Genomic DNA, 18,601 nt, shown 5'->3' with positions numbered 1-18,601 from the left:
TGATGGTCATATTGAATGAGCTGTCAGAGGAGACCATAGAGGCAAATACACTTACAACGTTGAAAAATATTTGGATAGATAATTGGAAAGAAAAGGAATGTCATGTCATGTCTGCTGTACCTCTTGATGGGCGGAAGCCACACTGCGATTCTGGGAGTATCTCCGCGGACAGTGGTAGAAGTCGGTTTGCGAGGACACGAGCAAGGACTTTGCCTGTTGTTGACATGAGCGAGGTGCCCCTGTAGTTTCGACATTCAGCCTTGTCCCCCTTCTTGAAAATGGTCACTATTAGATCTTCCCTGAGTTCTGAGGGAAGTTATTTTTCCCAGACCTGGAGGAGTAGGGTGTGGATGTCATACAGGAGCTCCAGTCCACCTTCCTTTAAGATCTCAGCTGAGATCCCACCTGGATTGGTGGCCTTGTTGTTCTTAAGGCTCTTGATGGCATCTTGAACCTCTGTCATAGTGGGAGGTTCTTCCATGTCTTCTCTGATGGGTCTCTGGGGGATGCGGTGGGTAATGTCTGGTTAGACATTGAAGGAATAAGTAATAGAAACCTAATGCAAGCAAATGGGATTAGGACTAGGTCAAAGTCTAATTTTTTGTGCTGTACAGTTCTATGACTATTGTAAGTTGTATAGGGCTCTGGTGAGACCACATCTGGAGTATTGTGTATAGTTTTGGTCTCCTAATTTGAGGAAGGACATACTTGTGCTTGAGGCAGTGCAGCGTAGGTTCACGAGATTGATCCCTGGGATGGCGGGACTGTCAGATGAGGAAAGATTGAAAAGACTAGGCTTGTATTCACTGGAGTTTAGAAGGATGAGGGGGAATCTTATAGAGACATATAAAATTATAAAAGGACTGGCCAAGCTAGATGCAGGAAAAATATTCCCAATGTTGGGCGAGTCCAGAACCAGGGGCCACAGTCTTAGAATAAAGGGGAGGTCATTTAAGACTGAGGTGAGAAAAAACGTTTTCACCCAGAGAGCTGTGAATTTATAGAATTCCCTGCCACAGAGGGCAGTGGAGGCCAAGTCACTGGATGGATTTAAGAGAGAGTTAGATACAGCTCTAAGGGCTAGTGGAATCAAGGGATATGGGGAGAAGGCGGGCACGGGTTATTGATAGGGGACGATCAGCCATGATCACAATGAATGGCGGTGCTGGCTCGAAGGGCCGAATTGCCTCCTCCTGCACCTATTTTCTATGTTTCTATGTCCATCTATGTTTCTAAGTAATCTCAATTACTATACGCTCAAGCTGAAATTTCCAGTTCTCTTTAGAATTCCTGCCTGCAGAATCCAGCGACGGCAATTGTTTGCATCAGTAACAAAACTCTCGTAAGTATTATTTAATAGAAAGAACAGCAGCCATGTAGATCAGTTTACCAAAATGTTGCCTCTTGGTATGAAATACTGGTGACAGGCCTGACTGTTCAGTTTATATCTGATGAGCTGTAAGTAATGTTTTCAGGGCCCACTGGGTTCACATTAATTTTAGTTAAAAATAACTATACCTCTGCATAGCACACTTATTTTTGCTGCAGATTTCTAAGAAATTTAGCAGGCTAGCCTTGAATAAGTGAAATGGAAAATTTAAAGGTGTTAGTTTAAACTAGAGTAAATGGCATTTCACATTTATTTGGTCTAATGAATAGTATCAAATTAGATAACTTATTGATTTAATGTTAAAGTAATTAGATAAAGTTGTTTAATCAATGTGTTTTTCATACATTTCAATTGATAGTGACTCACATGTTAATCTCTATGTATCTACTGGAGCACCTAATTAATCATTCTATTCTCAGTTTTCTACAAGCAGAGTAAGATTTTCAATTGTTTTTAAAACAAATATCTAGAAACTGGATTGAATAGCAACATTTCTGTGCACTGGATAATTCAAATTATATGGATACATAGAAAATAGGTGCAGGAGGGGGCCATTCGGCCCTTTGAGACAGCACCGCCATTCATTGTGATCATAGCTGATCATCCCGTATCAATATCCCTTGCCTGCATTCTCCCCATATCCCTCCACTCCACTAGCCCCTAGTGGAAAACTAGAATCTATCAGATGTTGCAGTATATTTGCAAACAAAAAGCTTTTCACTGTTCCTTGGTACACAACAATACCAAACTAAAACAGTTTTAGTTTAGTTTAGAGACACAGCATGGAAACAGGGCCTCCGTGTCGACCAAGGATCCCCGCACACTTACACTATCCTTCACGCACTAGGGACAATTCACAATTGTACCAAGAAATTTAGCCAGCTTTGGAGTGTTGGAGGAAACCAGAGATCCCGGAGAAAACCCACGAAAGTCATGGGGAGAAAGTACAAACTCCGTAGAGACAGCACCCATAGTCAGGATCGAACACGTGTTTCTGACTCTTAAAAACAGCAACTCCACCGCTGCACCACCGTGTCGCACCAATGTTGCATGAAGTGTTCTATTTCCATTCCACTTCTGATACACCAGCACACATAGCAGCCCTGGGGTACAGAGTGGTGTTCAACACCATGCAACACATCTGGATGCCACGTCTGCAATTTTTCATGAACCAGTGCATCATCTTGGGAACCCACCTCAGATTGCATTTAGGAAATGTGCTCGCTGGTGCCTTGAGTGGTTGCCGTGAGCTGTTGAAGAAACAGGATCATCTGAACCACAGGCCATAGCATTCAGTGCATAGGTACACAGGACAGACCAAATTGCATCAGACCATTATTTCCTGTTATCCTTCACGCAGCTGATGATGTTATCAGTTTTGGCGGTCTCAAGAACGACAATTGAACTTTTAAACGGATCTTTATTCGAAAGTTTGTTTTTCAGTACACAGGTTCTCTCGACACATCGGTGGTCAGCGCTGAACTGGCGCGCGAAAGCAAATCCACGAGAAAACAAGCAGCCCCTCCCGAGTCAGTGACCGCGGCTTCCGAACGCCGGGTTCGATACCTGCGTGCGCCAACAGGGGCCGCTACACAGTACTCTTTATTTCCTTTCCAAAACTGGATCAAAAGCTCATGACTGCTGATGACCTTTGTTTTACACCCAAAGAAAGGATCAGCAAATAAAAATAATGCTGGGCAGTCAACCTATGTTCCACCAGTGAGCATTTAATTCTACTTGCTCCTTGTTTTATCTTGAAGGTTATAGGGTTTTACTTTGAAGGTAATATGTTGCAAATTTCAGATCCAATTTCAATAAGATAGCAATGAGCATTGCACTTGTGAATGTGTGCAAATGGTAATAAGAATTCTTTCTGGGATGATTCATGACCAGGTTTGCCTGATCTATTTTACCTGTGTGTTCAACAATAATGAAAGACGGTTGCAAATACTTAAAGGGATGTCAAAAGCAATTTTTATGCACAATTTACTTTAAAAAAACCACATTATGTGATTTCAACTGCTGACATTGCACTGGAGAGAGATTGAATATAAAACATTATGCCATAAGTGTGGGTGATGAAGTAAATAGTGGTATATTGTTCATCAATGTGACAACATTTGATATGCTTCTTTTACATGATCTGTCATATTATTTATATTGCAGTGTTCATAACTAAGGGCATAGTAAATAATGGCATTGATTTTTATACCACTACTTCTAGTGTCAGCATTTCACAGTGTAATTCAACCTCTAGAAATTCTGTCAGTTTTTAAACCTCTGTTTTGGGAATGCTGCCAACATAATTTTCCATTAAACATCAAAGCATACGATAAAGCTTCACTGCAACATATAGTTGGGTGCTGTACGATGATTTTTGACTAATTGCTACCAATTTGTGCCAGTGATGCCTTGTTCCGAGGATGCTCTTATAGTCTTAAGAATAAGCTGAAGTCCATCCTTCAGTAAAAAAAGGATTGAACTGAAAAACTATAAGCTTTGTGGATTTACTGGGACACGGGCTAAAAACTGAAATTATATTGAAATTAAGTTAATCTTCGCAACCCCTCAAAGATCACAGGATTTCAGTTAGTGTCTTTTTAAACTGATTGTCTCCCTTCCCCAACAGTGGCAAAATGAAATAGAATTCCATAAGTAGGAAATCTTCAATCAAGACCGACATCATATGTAGGATCCCCAAAATATTGAAAGCATTCTTAATAAGGAAGGCACAAAGCCCTGCAACTCGTTTAACTGTACTATACTGTGAACAACAATGGCCTCCGAGTATTCATTTTTGAGCAAATACACGGCAATGGAAAATGCATGATGCTTATAAGGTGTATTAAAGAGCATCTGTGCAGGAAACAAGTCAACTGTGTAATGGAACAGACCTTGCAAAAATGTCCTTTCCTCTGCTACTTACATGCCCAGCTTTGTTTGTATGTATGCACATTATTGGCCTCAAGCTGGCAAGAGAAATAAGTTGTGTAGGAAGGAGCTGCAGATGCTGGTTTAAACTGAAGATTGACGCAAAATGTAACAGCGGGACAGACAGCATCTTCAGAATGGTCTCGACCCGAAACAGAACCCATTCCATCTCTCCAGAGATGCTGCCTGTCCCACTGAGTCATAAGAGGAACAAGTTGGTCTGTAGATGTGGAGGTTGGGAGACAGGGTAAAGATGATTGAGGGTGGATAGAGAAATGAAGGAGAAAAGATGACACTGACTGGCAGTGAACACCTAGAAAACAAACTAAAGAATCGATATGAATCCCATAAACTCGCTAGAAATGTCATGCGATCTTTAGCCAACTGCCCTCAACCTTCCAATTAAAATTACTTCCACGCAAGGAAGCTGTGTTTTTCATAAACCGCACGTGCTCAAGAATTTTAGGTAAGTGGTATCAAAACATGCCTTTGTGCAAAAGGACACAACATGCTGGAGTAACTCAGGAGGTCATGCAGCATCTCTGGAGAACATGGATAGGTGACGTTTCAGGTCATACATTTCTTCAGACGTGTATATATGTTTCAGATGTCCGGGAGTCCAACAAATCACTGGCAGTGTACTATCCACACATGATAAAATCCAATTGTAAAGCTCACAAAATCGTCACACTACATGTTAGAATCTCCAGCCTATGACACCAGACCAACTTAACACATGCACAGAGTGGTGTTCTGTGGTTTTGAGATAGAGAAATGCTTATTTTATCATAATTGGTTTAACCTTTCCATCTGCACCGCAGCAACATTATCCAATGTTGGTCACTAACACCAATGATTGAATAAAACACATAATTAGGATTATCTGAACCAGTCAGCGTTTGGTCACAAGAGAATAGACCAAACACAGACAATGTTATTGCTGTTTCCCTGCAGAACATATTACGATTCGCATTTATTTTAAGATTACAATGCTGTTCATAATTGCAATCACATTGACATGGAATTTAATTTAATGCTTCTTCTTACACCTAACTGCAAATTAAATATGTCATGTTTGTGTTGTTCAAAAGCTAACATCCATTAAGTTAAACCACACAATGTAATAAACACATTAAAAAAATCAATCGATTTTAAGCAGCAGCTGTTGTAGTTTATAATTTTGATTTTCTGGAGATTCAGAGCCTTGGTCCAAATCTAAATAATTCTTAATTAAAAAAGGCACATCTCAAAATCACACTCTTAAAAATAAATAGTACATGCATCACCGTGCTGCCCTTCAATTCGGGTTACATTTTAAATTTAAGGAATAGCATGATGATCACTAATCACGTTGTCATAGAATGGTTGTGTCAGTAAATGTGTCATTTGGGAAATAATGGATAGAGTTGTGAATCTCCTACTGGATCTGTCTGGTTGCACTTTTTAAATGTCAAAAATGAACTTTATTTGGAATTTAAAATATATGCAGTGCCTGCCATAATGTTAGGGACAAAGACCCATCATTTATTTATTTCTCTCTGTACTCCACAATTTGAGATTTGTAATAGAGAAACAAAAAATCACATGTGGTTCAAGTGCACATTGTCAGATTTTATTAAAGGGTATTTTTATACATTTTAGTTTCACCATTTAGAAATAACAGCTGTGTTTATACATAGTCCCCCCACTTCAGGGCACCATAATGTTTGACTTCACAGGTGTTTGTAATTGCTCAGGTGTGTTTAATTGCCTCTTTAAATAAGAGAGCTCTCAGCACCTAGTCTCTCCTCCAGTCTTTCCATCACCTTTGGAAATGTTATTGCTGTTTATCAACATGAAGACCAAAGTTGTGCAATGAAAGTCAAAAAAGCCATTATGAGACTGAGAAACACGAATAAAACTGTTAAAGACATCAGCTAAACCTTAGGCTAACCAAAACCAACTGTTTGGAACATCATTAAGAAGAAAGAGAGCATTGGTAAGCTCACTAATCGCAAAGGGACTGGCAGATCAAGGAAGACCTCCAAAGCTGAAGAAAGAAGAATTCTCTCTATAATAACGAAAAATCCCCAAACACCTGTCCGACAAATCAGAAACACTCTTCAGAAGTCAGGTGTGGATTTGTCAATGACCACTCTCCGCAGAAGACTTCATGAACAGAAATACAGAGGCTAAGCTACAAGATACAAACCACTAGTTAGCCGCAAAAATAGGATGGCCAGGTTACAGTTTGTCAAGAAGTACTTAAAAGAGCAGCCACAGTTCTTGAAAAAGGTCTTGTGGACAGATGAGACGAAGATTACCATATCAGAGTGATGGCAAGAGCAAAGTATAGAGAAAAGAACGAACTGCCCAAGATCCAAAGCATACCACCTCATCTGTGAAACACGGTGGTGGGGGCGTTATGGCCTGGGCATGTATTGCTACTGAAGGTACTGGCTCACTTATCTTCATTGATGATAAAACTGCTGATGGTGGTAGCATAATGAATTTTGAAGTGTATTGACACATCCTATCTGCTCAAGTTCAAACAAACGCCTCAAAACTCATTGGCTGGCCATTCATTCTACAGCAAGCCAATGATCCCAAACATACTGCTAAAGCAACAAAGGAGTTTTTCAAAACGAATAAAATGGGCAATTCTTGAGTGGCCAAGTCAATCACCCGATCTGAACCCAATTGAGCATGCCTTTTATATGCTGAAGAGAAAACTGAACGGGAGTAGCCATAAAAAACAAGCATAAGCTAAAGATGGCTGCAATACAGGCCTGGCAGAGCATCACCAGAGAAGACACCCAGCAACTGGTGATGTCCTTGAATCGCAGACTTCAAGCAGTCATTGCATGCAAAGGATATGCAACAAAATACTGAACATGACTACTTTCATTTACATTACATTGCTGCGTCCCAAACATTATGGTGCCCTGAGCTGGGGGGACTATGTATAAACACTACTGTAATTTCTACATGGTGAAACCAAAATATATAAAAATGGCATTTATTAAAGTCTGACAATGTGCACTTTAACCACGTGGATTTTTTTTTTCTATTACAAATCTCAAATTGTGGAGTGCAGAGCCAAATAAATAAATGATGGGTCTTTGTCCCAAACATTATGCAGGGCACTGTACAATGCAAATAACTAGAAAAACTCATTTTCAGTGTCTATACATTCAATAGTGTCATACTCAGTAATGTTCACAACTATCTTTAAACAGAATACCCTTGCCACTCGTGTGGCCCCATGGTGTGATATCTCTTTCCTTGTTTGATGAATGTCCCCACTGGACTCTGCCCAATGCCTCGAAACGGAAGGACCCTACGGAACTAGACTAGTTGGACAGACCAAAGAGTGTCTTTCATTGTTGATGAACTTCTAACAGCAGTTGATGTCTGTCTCTGAATGGGAACAGTTCAAAAGTCAGAGATTCATCTGTAAGGAAGTTGTTCTGGGTGAACTGTGACATGCACTCTTGCATCATACTCCAGACCCTCTTCGCAAATCCACACACTGGAAAGAGGTGAACAACAGTCTCATAGAGTGATAGTATGAAAATGGGCCCGTCGGCCCAACTTGCCCAAACCAGCCAACATGTCCCAGCTACACTAGTCCTACCAGCCTGTGTTTGGTCCATACCTCCAAACCTGTCCTATCCATGTACCCTTCTAAGTGTTTCTTACATGTTGGGATAGTCCCTGCCTCAACTACCTCCTCTAGCAGCTTGTTCCATACACTACAGTGGACCGTAGTTCCAAAACTAATCGACAAGAAACAATTAGATCAAAAAGGAAAGAACTACTGTAAGCTGCAGGACTTTGGCTTTAAGACGTAAAAGTTAAAAGGTAAAAATCAACTGAAGACAATGTCTGCTTAAGAGTGGAAGATAGCCCTGAATATGAACCTGAGCATCAAGTCAAACATGAAAAGGAGATCATGGAATTTACTACTGGCAGCTAGTTGATCTAGTCTGGTCTGACAACACCATACTGATGGATCATGAGCCGATTCAAGAAACTGATTCGAAAATTTCCACATCGTTGGTCTGTACTTCAAAACGTTTATAAATCCAGAAGTATAAGAAAACTAATGCAGTTTCAGTCAGGAAAAAAACAAGTAACTTCTCATTACTCTAAATGCAATAACGTGATATAAAATTGCAAATGACTGCAGTTCCCTTTTACAGAAATCAGCTGGAATGCTTTCAGGTTCATCATCATAGAAACATAGAAACATAGAAAATAGGTGCAGGAGTAGGCCATTCGGCCCTTCGAGCCTGCACCGCCATTCAATATGATCATGGCTGATCATTCAACTCAGTATCCTGTACCTGCTTTCTCTCCATACCCCCTGATCCCTTTAGCCACAAGGGCCACATCTAACTCCCTCTTAAATATAGCCAATGAACTGGCCTCAACTACATTCTGTGGCAGAGAATTCCAAAGATTCACCACTCTTTGTGTAAAAAACGTTTTTCTCATCTCAGTCCTAAAAGATTTCCCCTTTATCCTTAAACTGTGACCCCTTGTTCTGGACTTCCCCAACATCGGGAATAATCTTCCTGCATCTAGCCTGTCCAACCCCTTAAGATTCTATAAGATCCCCCCTCAATCTTCTAAATTCTAGCGAGTACAAGTCTAGTCTATCCAGTCTTTCTTCATATGAAAGTCCTGATATCCCAGGAATCAGTCTGGTGAACCTTCTCTGTACTCCCTCTATGGCAAGAATGTCCTTCCTCAGATTAGGAGATCAAAACTTTAGAGACCAAAAAGAAGTTACCTCCAATGAATCCTCCAATAATGACCTGAACATTTTCCTTGGGTTGTATGTTTATGAAGGATTGAAGCATTCATCTGAAAACCATCTTCTATTATTTTAGTGGAGATGCTTTAATGGTTAACATTTTTTTCTGCTCAAATGATGGTACAGTAATGTAGATGGAGTTTACAGATCATTCCATAGGAAAATCACTCCATATGATTTTACTGAATGCCAATTTTCAATATTAAAATGTTAATTACATTATTACTGGAGTCATTTGCAATTTTATATCACGTTATTGCATTCTGAGCAAACCGTAACAATATGTTCATTCTTACAGATTATTCCAATGCATATTTCTGGTTTATATATCTGAATATAGTTTTGTGGACATAATTCCAATCTAATTAGGCACAAAAAGCTGGAGTAACTCAACGGAACGGGCAGCATCCCTGGAGAGAAGGAATGGGTGATGTTTTCTTCAGTCTCGACCCGAAATGTCACCCATTCCTTCTCTCCCAGAAATGCTGCCTGTCCCGTTGGGTTACTCCAGCTTTTAGTGTCTATCTTTGGTTTAAACCAGCTTTTGCAGTTCCTTCCTATACATTCGAATCTTGTTTCTGTTATCAGGAGGATACTAATCAAAACCCTAAAACATAACCAGGTTCATTTCAAATGTATTGGCAGCAAAGAGGCCTTTCAACAGATTTCCTGTCCACTGCTTTGAATTATGTGGTGCTTGAACAATGCAACTGGAGGAAAGGCAAACAAATACTCTTTTTTGTGAACAATTTCCACTAATAAAAGTAAAAGTGTAGGTTAATTAAAGATGTATGTTGAGTTTGATTTACAGTGGTATCCAAGTGGTAGTGGTATTCAAGCCAGTTACGCAAGTGCATTAAACATGTCCTAAGGTTGCAAAATGCAAGTTACAGCATCCTGTGAAATAACACCTGAAAACAGTGCAGATGGGCAATGCCATTTTAACTAAACTACTAAATACTATAAGAGTCCCTAGTCAATTCTCCCCTTCCCACCCAGACCACCCCCTCCCCTGGAGCTTTCCCCAGCAACCGCTGGAAATGCTATCCTTGTTGCTTTACCTCCCCCTTCGACTCCATCCAAGGACCCAAACAGTCTTACCAGGTGAGGCAGAGGTTCATCTGCACCTCCTCCAACCTCATCTACTGCATTCACCGTTGCAGATGTCACCTTCTCTACATCGGCGAGACCAAGCGTAGGCTCGGCGACCGCTTCCCCCAACTCCTCCGCTCAGTCCGTACTAACCAACCTGATCTTCCGGATGCCCAGCACTTCAACTCCCCCTCCTATTCTGAATTTGACGTTTCTGTGCTGGTCCTCCTCCATTGCCAGAGTGAGGCCCAGTGCAAATTGGAGGAACAACACCTCATATTTCGCTTGGGTAGTTTACACCCCTGCGGTATGAACATTGGCTTCTCTAATTGTAGTCTTTGCTTTCTCCCTCCTCCTTCCCCTCCCCCTCTCTCCTACATAGCCTACTGTCTCCGCCTCTTCCTTTATTCCCCACCCCCCCCACCCCCCACCCTGACAACAGTCTGAACAAGGGTCTTGACCTGAAACGTCACCTACTCCTTTTCTCCATAGATGCTGCCTCACCCACTGAGTTTCTCCAGCATTTTTGTCTACTTTAAATACTTTAAAAGGTTCACATCAATAAGAAGACTGGCAGAGATATGCCTTTCAACAATTCTGTAATGATATGAGCCATCAAATTCTGTTATAAGCCTTACATCTTTAACCTTACATCTTTAACCTTGTGTGGTCTTTTAGAATTATTAAAATCAAGCAGAAGATTTTCTAGAGCAAGAATGCAACTGGTTTTATATGTGACTAGATGAAAATAAAAGGTATAGTATAGGTTTGCAATGAATAAACATAAATGCAAAATCTAGAGGGGAAGGTAGGTTATTGAAATCTGAATCCCCGAAGGCTAGAGGGAGATAAGAGTTATATGGTATGGAAACAGGCCCTACAACCCAACTTGCCCATACCAACCAACATGACCCATCTACACTTGTCTCTCATGACCATGCTTGGCCCACACTGCCCAGTCCATCATGGGTACTGACCTCCCTACCATCAAAGGTGCTGCCTCAGTGACAGCTAGAATCATCAAAGCCAAGCATCACATTGGCCATGCTCTCTTCTCGCTACTACCATTGGGAAGAAGGTACAGGAGCCTGAGAACCGCGGCCACCAGGTTCAAGAACAGCTTTTTTCCCCATCAAACATCAGGCTCTTCAGCACTGCACTAATCACAAACTTACCCCAGTAACTATTATCTACTGTGGACTGTGTTTTGGTTGCACTACATACTTCATTTTTTGCACTATTATAGTCTAAATATCTGGTATTTCTGGTTATTAATTTAATGTATTACTGATTGATTTCTGTTTTAATGCATTACTGGGCCTGTAAAGCTACAGCAAGTAAAACATGTAATTGTTGTGTTGCTGGCACATATAACAGTTCAACATTCTTGATTCTTGGCAAATAAATATGTTTGTTTGGTTTTTACCAAGGAAGAAGATGCTGGTGGAGTGGCATTAAAACAACATAGCTTAGATAGTGATTGGATAAAAATTGAGAGAGAGGATATACTAGAAAGGCTGGCTGTACTTACACTGGATAAATCACATAGTCAAGAACTTACTGAGGGAAATGAAGGGTGGAAAATGTATTGCCATAATATTCAAAACAGCAGAAGAAGTATTGCCTATAATATTTCAAGCAGCAGTTTTACTGAGGATTGGAATTACTGTAATTGTATATATTACCCTTTTGTTCAAAATAAGATGCAAGGATAAATCCAGAAATATTGCAGTCAATTTAACCTAGGTAGTGTGGAAGCTTTAGAAAGGTTAACCAATAATATTAGCATTCACTCGGATTAGTGTGGTTTAATAAGGGGACATGAACATATATTCGTTAAAGGTAATCAATCGTTCAATAATTTTTTAATGAGATAAGGGAGATGGTCGATGAGGGAAATGCATTTGATGTAGTGTGTATGGATTTGACATTTGAGACATCTGAAAATTATTTTCATCTATTGAATATGGATCTTGCTGCATGCCAATTGTCCTGAACTGAGGAGAAATTTAATGGGCCTGTCCCACTTAGGTGAATTTTTAGAGGACTGCCAGCGACTGTCATAGTCTTGTTGGATCGTCGAAAATTGAATGTATCAACCCCATCCTACGACTATGTCTAAGACAACCCACGACAACCTACGACAATCTACGACTTAATCACCGATACGCTCGTGACAACTGGCGACCCATTAGTGGGGACTGAAGACGACCACCTTCAACTCCCAGACTACTGCACCCATGACCACAGAATTCAAGCTATGACAGGCTACAACTCTGTAGGCTTAAAAATCACCACCAAAACAATGACGTCATTTTACAATGATATTTAACTATAAAATGGCTTGCAGGGTGGGGTTTAAAATCATTCAGAGCCATGTATGCAAGGGAGGAACTACAATACAATACAATATAATACAATTTATTTGTCATTTGTACCCCATTGAGGTTCAAACAAAATGTTGTTTCTGCAGTCATACACACAAGAAAGAACCAAGACACAACACAATTTACACAAACATCCATCACAGTGCATCTCCTCCTCTCTGTGATGGAAGGCAAAGACTTATCTCTCCCCTGCACTCCCCATTCCCCTCCCAAACTCATGGAGAAATTGCGTTCAATATAAATACAATCCCTGCTGCTTGCAGCAGCCTTTTTGCTTGTGCAGCTGGAAGGCAGAAGGACAAGAACAAGGGTGAAGAAGAAGCCCAAGAAGTGGTCTCAGTAGGTGAAGCCCCTCTTCCAAAGGAGATGCAGCTTGGGCCAGTATGAAAACCTGATAAATGTGCCACATGAAGAAGATTTGTCTGCTTTCAAAAACTTTACTAGAATACCCCTTGAGCTGTTTCAGGAGCTGAAGGCTATGATAGGCCCTCTCCTGGAAAAAAAGGAGACCTATATGAGGAAGCCACTGGAACCAGGCCTGCGCCTAACCATCACCCTCCCCTACCTGGCATCAGGAAACTCCTACAAGAGCCTCTTCTACAACTTTCTTGTGGCCCAAGATTGTCCGAGAGACCTGTGAGGCCATCATCAAGGCTTATGAAGATGAAATGATGGACTGCCCCAGTACACCAGATGACTAGAAGAGAGGCGCTGGGCTTTGATACAAGACGGAACTTCAAGCACACATGTGGGGTAGTGGACGGCAAGCATGTGGCCCAAGGGAGGTTCAATATACAATTACAGGAAGTTCCATTCAATCGTACTCCTAGCTGTGGTGGATGCTAACAACAACTTCCTGTTTGTGGATGTGGGCCCACCTGGCAGTGTCGCAGATGGTAGGATCTGGAAAGATACCACCATTGGGACGGCAATAGAAGATGGAACAGCAGGCTTTCCTGATCCAGAACCTACACACTGGTTGCTGATGATGCCTTCCCACTCAGGTCATGGGTGAAGAAGCCATACCCTCACAAGTGGATGTCAAAGGAGCAGAGGATCTTCCATTACAGGCTGTCCAGGGCTAAGAGGGTCGTGGAAAACGCCTTTGGCATCCTCGGCAGCATTTAGATGTTTGCTGACTACGATGGAGCAGGAGCCCAAGAATGGGGAGACAATCGTGTCTGCAGTATGTGCCCACCACAACCTGATTCGTACCAGAGGTGCAGCAGCCATGGAGGAGGGTGACCGAGTGGACAACCAGACAGGAAACATCACACCAGGTTCATGGAGAACTGGAGTACAGGCTGCACCTGTGGTGCCACTGGAGAGATCGCCAGGAAACACCGGCAAAAATAGTGCCAAGCAGAGAGACCACCTCTGCTCTTACTACAACTCAAAACTAGGCAGTGTACCTCGGCAGAACGACACGATTTGAAGAACAGCAGCAAATATCCCACACCACAAACAGAAGTCCACCACTCCAGGAGAGCCCACTGCAGACCACAAGATAATTTATTTTTCAGGTACATCCTGCCGAAATAGATTAATTTTAAATTAAGTGGACTTCTTGTGTTTCTTAAAGTTAAAACAATCTTTAAAAATATTTGTTCTAAATGCAGTGCATTGTTTGCCTTTATGTTTGATTATAGAAAATATATATAAAAAAATATTTTAAAAGCATTGCTTGTTTCTTTTTCATCAAAACATATAAAAAGATCCTGCCTGAAAATGCAGTGCATTGCTTGTGTTTTTTTATTTTTAGATTCATCAAAATGTATAAAAATAATGTTCTTTTAAATGCAGTGTATTGCTTGTTTTAGTGTTAGATTCATCAAAATGTATAAAAAATAATATCTTTTTAAATGCAGTGCATTCAAAGTGCTTGTGGTTGTTTTCGTCATCAAAATAAATGTAAAGAATCAGACTTTAAATACAGTGCATTCCTTCCTTACGTTTTTGTGTGACCGCGCTCTGGAATGACAGCGCAACACGTGCAGCTGTTTACATACCTTTTTTTTGCAATGAGCCAATGATAATGACCGGTCAGCAAAGGCAATTAACTAAAACCACCTACGACTACCTCGACTACCTTCAACTACATGGCGACCCCACTCCAACGGCACCTATGACTCCAGGATTCTCGATAATTTCCATGGCGTCCAATTTTTGGTCGCAGAAAAATTTTCAACGTTGAAAAATTTGCGGCGACCATAATAAAGCAGCGACTAGTTCCCAGAATGCGGGAACTCCTCGCGACCATGAAGGAGACTCACCAGAGACCACCAGCGAACCTGTGGCGACAATATGGCGACTGCAGTCTCCTGCAGTCGCCTAAAAGTTGCCTAAGTGGGGCAGGCCCATAAGTATCAACCAAAATGCTTAGTCTCAGGATGTATAGTCTCAGGTTGTATAAGTCCTATATATAGAATGCATTGGAGGGAACCCCTCACTTTAAACTTATGTCCGGTTCTTGATTCCCCTACTGTGGGTAAAATACTCTGTGGATTTATCCTGTCTCACGCTCTTATACACCTCTATAAGATCAACCCTCATCCTCCTGCACTCCAAAGAATAAAGTCCTTGTTCTCAACTTCTCTCAAAAGCTCAGGCCCTTGAGTCCTGGCAACATCCTCATAAACTGGAATTCCGCAGCGGTTGGTACTGGGATCACCACTTTGTTTAATGTAGATTTATGATATGGATTTAGTGCAAAGGGCATAATTTCCAAATCTGTAGATGACAATAAAATATGTAAACTTAAGTGATCTGTGAGGAGGACAATAATGGACTGTGTAGATAAGTGATGGAATGGGTGGACACATGGCAAATGAAATTTAACTTAAAATGGCAAAGCATTACATTTTAGTGGGAAAAATAAATAGTTGGAAGTGACAGGGTTAAATTGAGAAAGCTTCGATAAAAGCATACAGTATCCTGCACATTATAAATAGAGGTATAATGTTGAAGAGCAAGTGAGTCATACTGAATATGATGCATTGGTGTTGCCATCACTAGAATGTTTTGTCCACTTCTGGGAACCACAAACTAGACAGATGTGAAGACTTTGGAGACAATGAAAAAGAGATTTAGTTTAGTTTAGTTTGGAGATGTAGTTTAGAAACAGGTCCTTTGGACCATCAAGTCCACATCTACCATCAATCACCACATTCACTCTAGTTCCATGTTATCTCACTTTCTCATCCACTCCCTACATACTAAGGGCAATTTTTAGAGGCCATATAACCTGCCAATCCGCACGTGTTTGGGAAATGGAAGGAAACCGGAGCATCTGTTGGAAACCTCGCAGTCACATGGAGATCATGCAAATTCCATAAAGATTGTACCGAGGTCAGGATTGAACCCGGAATTATGTGGCTGTGCAGCAGAAGCTCTACCAGCTGCACCACTGTGCATCCAATGAAGTGGCACATTTTCATGAAGCAAAATGATTTCAAGGATGAGAGACATCAATTATGATTGTTAACCAAAGAATGTGAGTTGTTTTCAAAGGTTCAAAAGTTCAAAGGTATTTTATTGTCACGTGTACCAAGTAAGGTACAGTGAAATTCGATTTACCATACAGTCATACTAAAAAAATCAACAAGACAAAAAGTTAACATAAACATCCACCACTGCGGATTCCCCACATTCCTCACTGTGATGGAAGGCAATAAAGTCTAATCTTCTTTCCTCTTTATTCTATGAGGCAGTGGATACTGTGTTAGAGTATTCAAAATTATGAGTGGTCTACACTGTTTACAAGAGGACAAAGAATAAAGGCAATTGTAAATTAACAAAAAATGACATGCAGAAAACTTTTTCAAATATCGAGTAGTTGGGACCTACAATGTCTGGAGTAGTAGTGGAGATAGATTCAAGGGTAACATTCAAAAAGGATCAAGGTCAGTAGCTGAAAGGAAATCATTGTTTCCACGAGAGGGAGGGTCTAGGGCTTGAGGGCACAGCCTCAGTATAAAAGGATGTATCTTTAGAAAGGAAATGAGGAATTTCTTTAGTTAGAGGGTGGTGAATCTGTGGAATTCATTGCCATAGACACCTGTGGAGGCCAAGTCATTGGATATTTTTAAAGTGGAGATTGACAGGTTCTTGATTAGCAAAGTTGTCACGTCATGGGGGGAAGACAGGAGAATGGGGTTGAGCAGGAAAGGTAGATATGCCATAAATGAATGGCAGAGTGGGCTCGATAGGCTGAATGGCCTAATTCTGCTCCTATGACATGGATTTATGAATTTTCATAAATCTGTGTAGAGAATGAGGAGTGGGACTGGACTAACCTTGTGCTGTACCAAGATAGACTTAATGGGTTGAATGGTTAACCTTTTGTGATATCATCTTTTGGTTCCAAGATCAAATTTTAAGAGATTACATTTTAGCAGAGCATTACTTTATTAAATGTTTGAATCAATCATATTGAACGTGTGTATTTTGGAAATAAACTGTGCCCTCCTCATAAAATATTTTAAAGCCTTCCCAGAACCTCCTTCCCTAACCCCCTTACCGCAATCACACTGAGGCACCTTGCCCCAGCCCACTGTGATGGAAATGTGTCCTTCCCCTTAAACCAATAAACATTGTCAACTCTCAATGTCCACAGAAATATTTTCCAAAACATTGCCTTGCATTCAGCAAGACCTCTTGGCAATGAGCCCTATCAAAATGTTCCTTTAAAGTGCAATGGCAATGTAATTGCATTAGTTATTACAAAAGATGTTTGAAGTATATCTTGATAAATTATGAACACATACCTCCTTCTCCAGAACCAGAGCCATTTTCTGAAAAATAAACAGAAAAGAATAATCTTAATAATGATGTTCTTTGGGGCAAGCTGTTTTCTTCACAGAGCTACTTACAACACAGTACATGGATTATCGCAGCATTATATGCCCCCTGTGAATAAATTCAAACTAATTGCATTTAAAACAGGATTATATTGTTGCACCAAAGCAACTTCAGGTAAAATTATCCATTGGGAATATATGTCTGACAACCTGTAATATAACCAAAAGGTTCTGATCATGTCAAAAATGACAAGATTGAAAATCCTTCAATCTACAGATTGAGATACATTTTGTTTATTGTAATAATCCATATACACAATGTCCGATTGCAACACTTTGAGCGTTGCCCTACAGATTTCCACTGCTATGTTATGTTGTATCAAGTTTCAGGGTACGAGTTAATTTCTTCTTGTTCTGACACTTTGTCATATGCAATAAATTATTCAGTGTAGACCTTAAACACATCACAGCAAATGATGTATTTCCTGCAATTGAAACAGCAACAGCTGCAAATGTGCAAGTAAAGCAATTGAAGGTATAACATTCTGAATTATAACATAGGACAGCATTTGGAGGGTGACTGTCCAGGTGAAAACCATGCTTCCTAATCAGAACAATGAAGGCCTAATAATCCCCAGCTGTCAGTTGCATGCCTTGGTCAATAGAAGGGAACAGCAGCTGTTCAGTGGGCAGGAGAAGAATGTCAGACAGCAGTTCAATTATTCCTGTCATTCAGGTAAATTGTAGGGACTGGATTTGGGGACAAGAGTGGGGAGGAAGAGATGTTACCTGATACTAAAAGTAGGGTGCAAGAAATTCAGGGTACTGAAGACGTAAGCCTTTCACATCAGCAGAGGTGAAAGTTAAAAACATGTAATATTACCACATTGACCCCATTTTGGGCCCAGTTCTTTGTACCATCTTCATCTGGTGAGAAGGCCATGGGATGATCAGACCACCCAACCTTTTTACACGTTAAATAGTTAAAACACAAATGGAAATCTTCTCTTAAGCTTCTCCTAAACATGGGTTCCTGGAATTATTTATTTTATGTTGTAGCTTCTTGATTTATTAACCAGAGGCATTGCTAGAAATGTGAGGAAAAACTGAACAAATTGATTTCAGAAAACTTGGTGTATTGCCAGCAGAAGCATACAACATTGCAAAAATTCAACTCACTACTAAATGTTCACCTGCGTAC

General features: G+C 40.6%; 1 protein-coding gene across 1 annotated transcript in view; it reads right to left on the bottom strand.

Annotated features, from left to right (window-relative positions):
• Nucleotides 1-18,601, bottom strand: part of LOC129709723 (tomoregulin-1-like) — a 232,574-nt gene that overhangs the window by 50,200 nt on the left and 163,773 nt on the right. The window contains exon 4 of the mRNA XM_055656260.1: nt 17,368-17,394. Coding sequence (XP_055512235.1) covers nt 17,368-17,394 — 27 coding nt within the window. The remainder of the gene's footprint in view (nt 1-17,367; nt 17,395-18,601) is intronic.

This window comes from Leucoraja erinacea, chromosome 2 (assembly GCF_028641065.1).
Source record: "Leucoraja erinacea ecotype New England chromosome 2, Leri_hhj_1, whole genome shotgun sequence".
Lineage (NCBI taxonomy): Eukaryota > Metazoa > Chordata > Chondrichthyes > Rajiformes > Rajidae > Leucoraja > Leucoraja erinaceus.
This window is presented reverse-complemented; position numbering and strand designations above follow the sequence as displayed.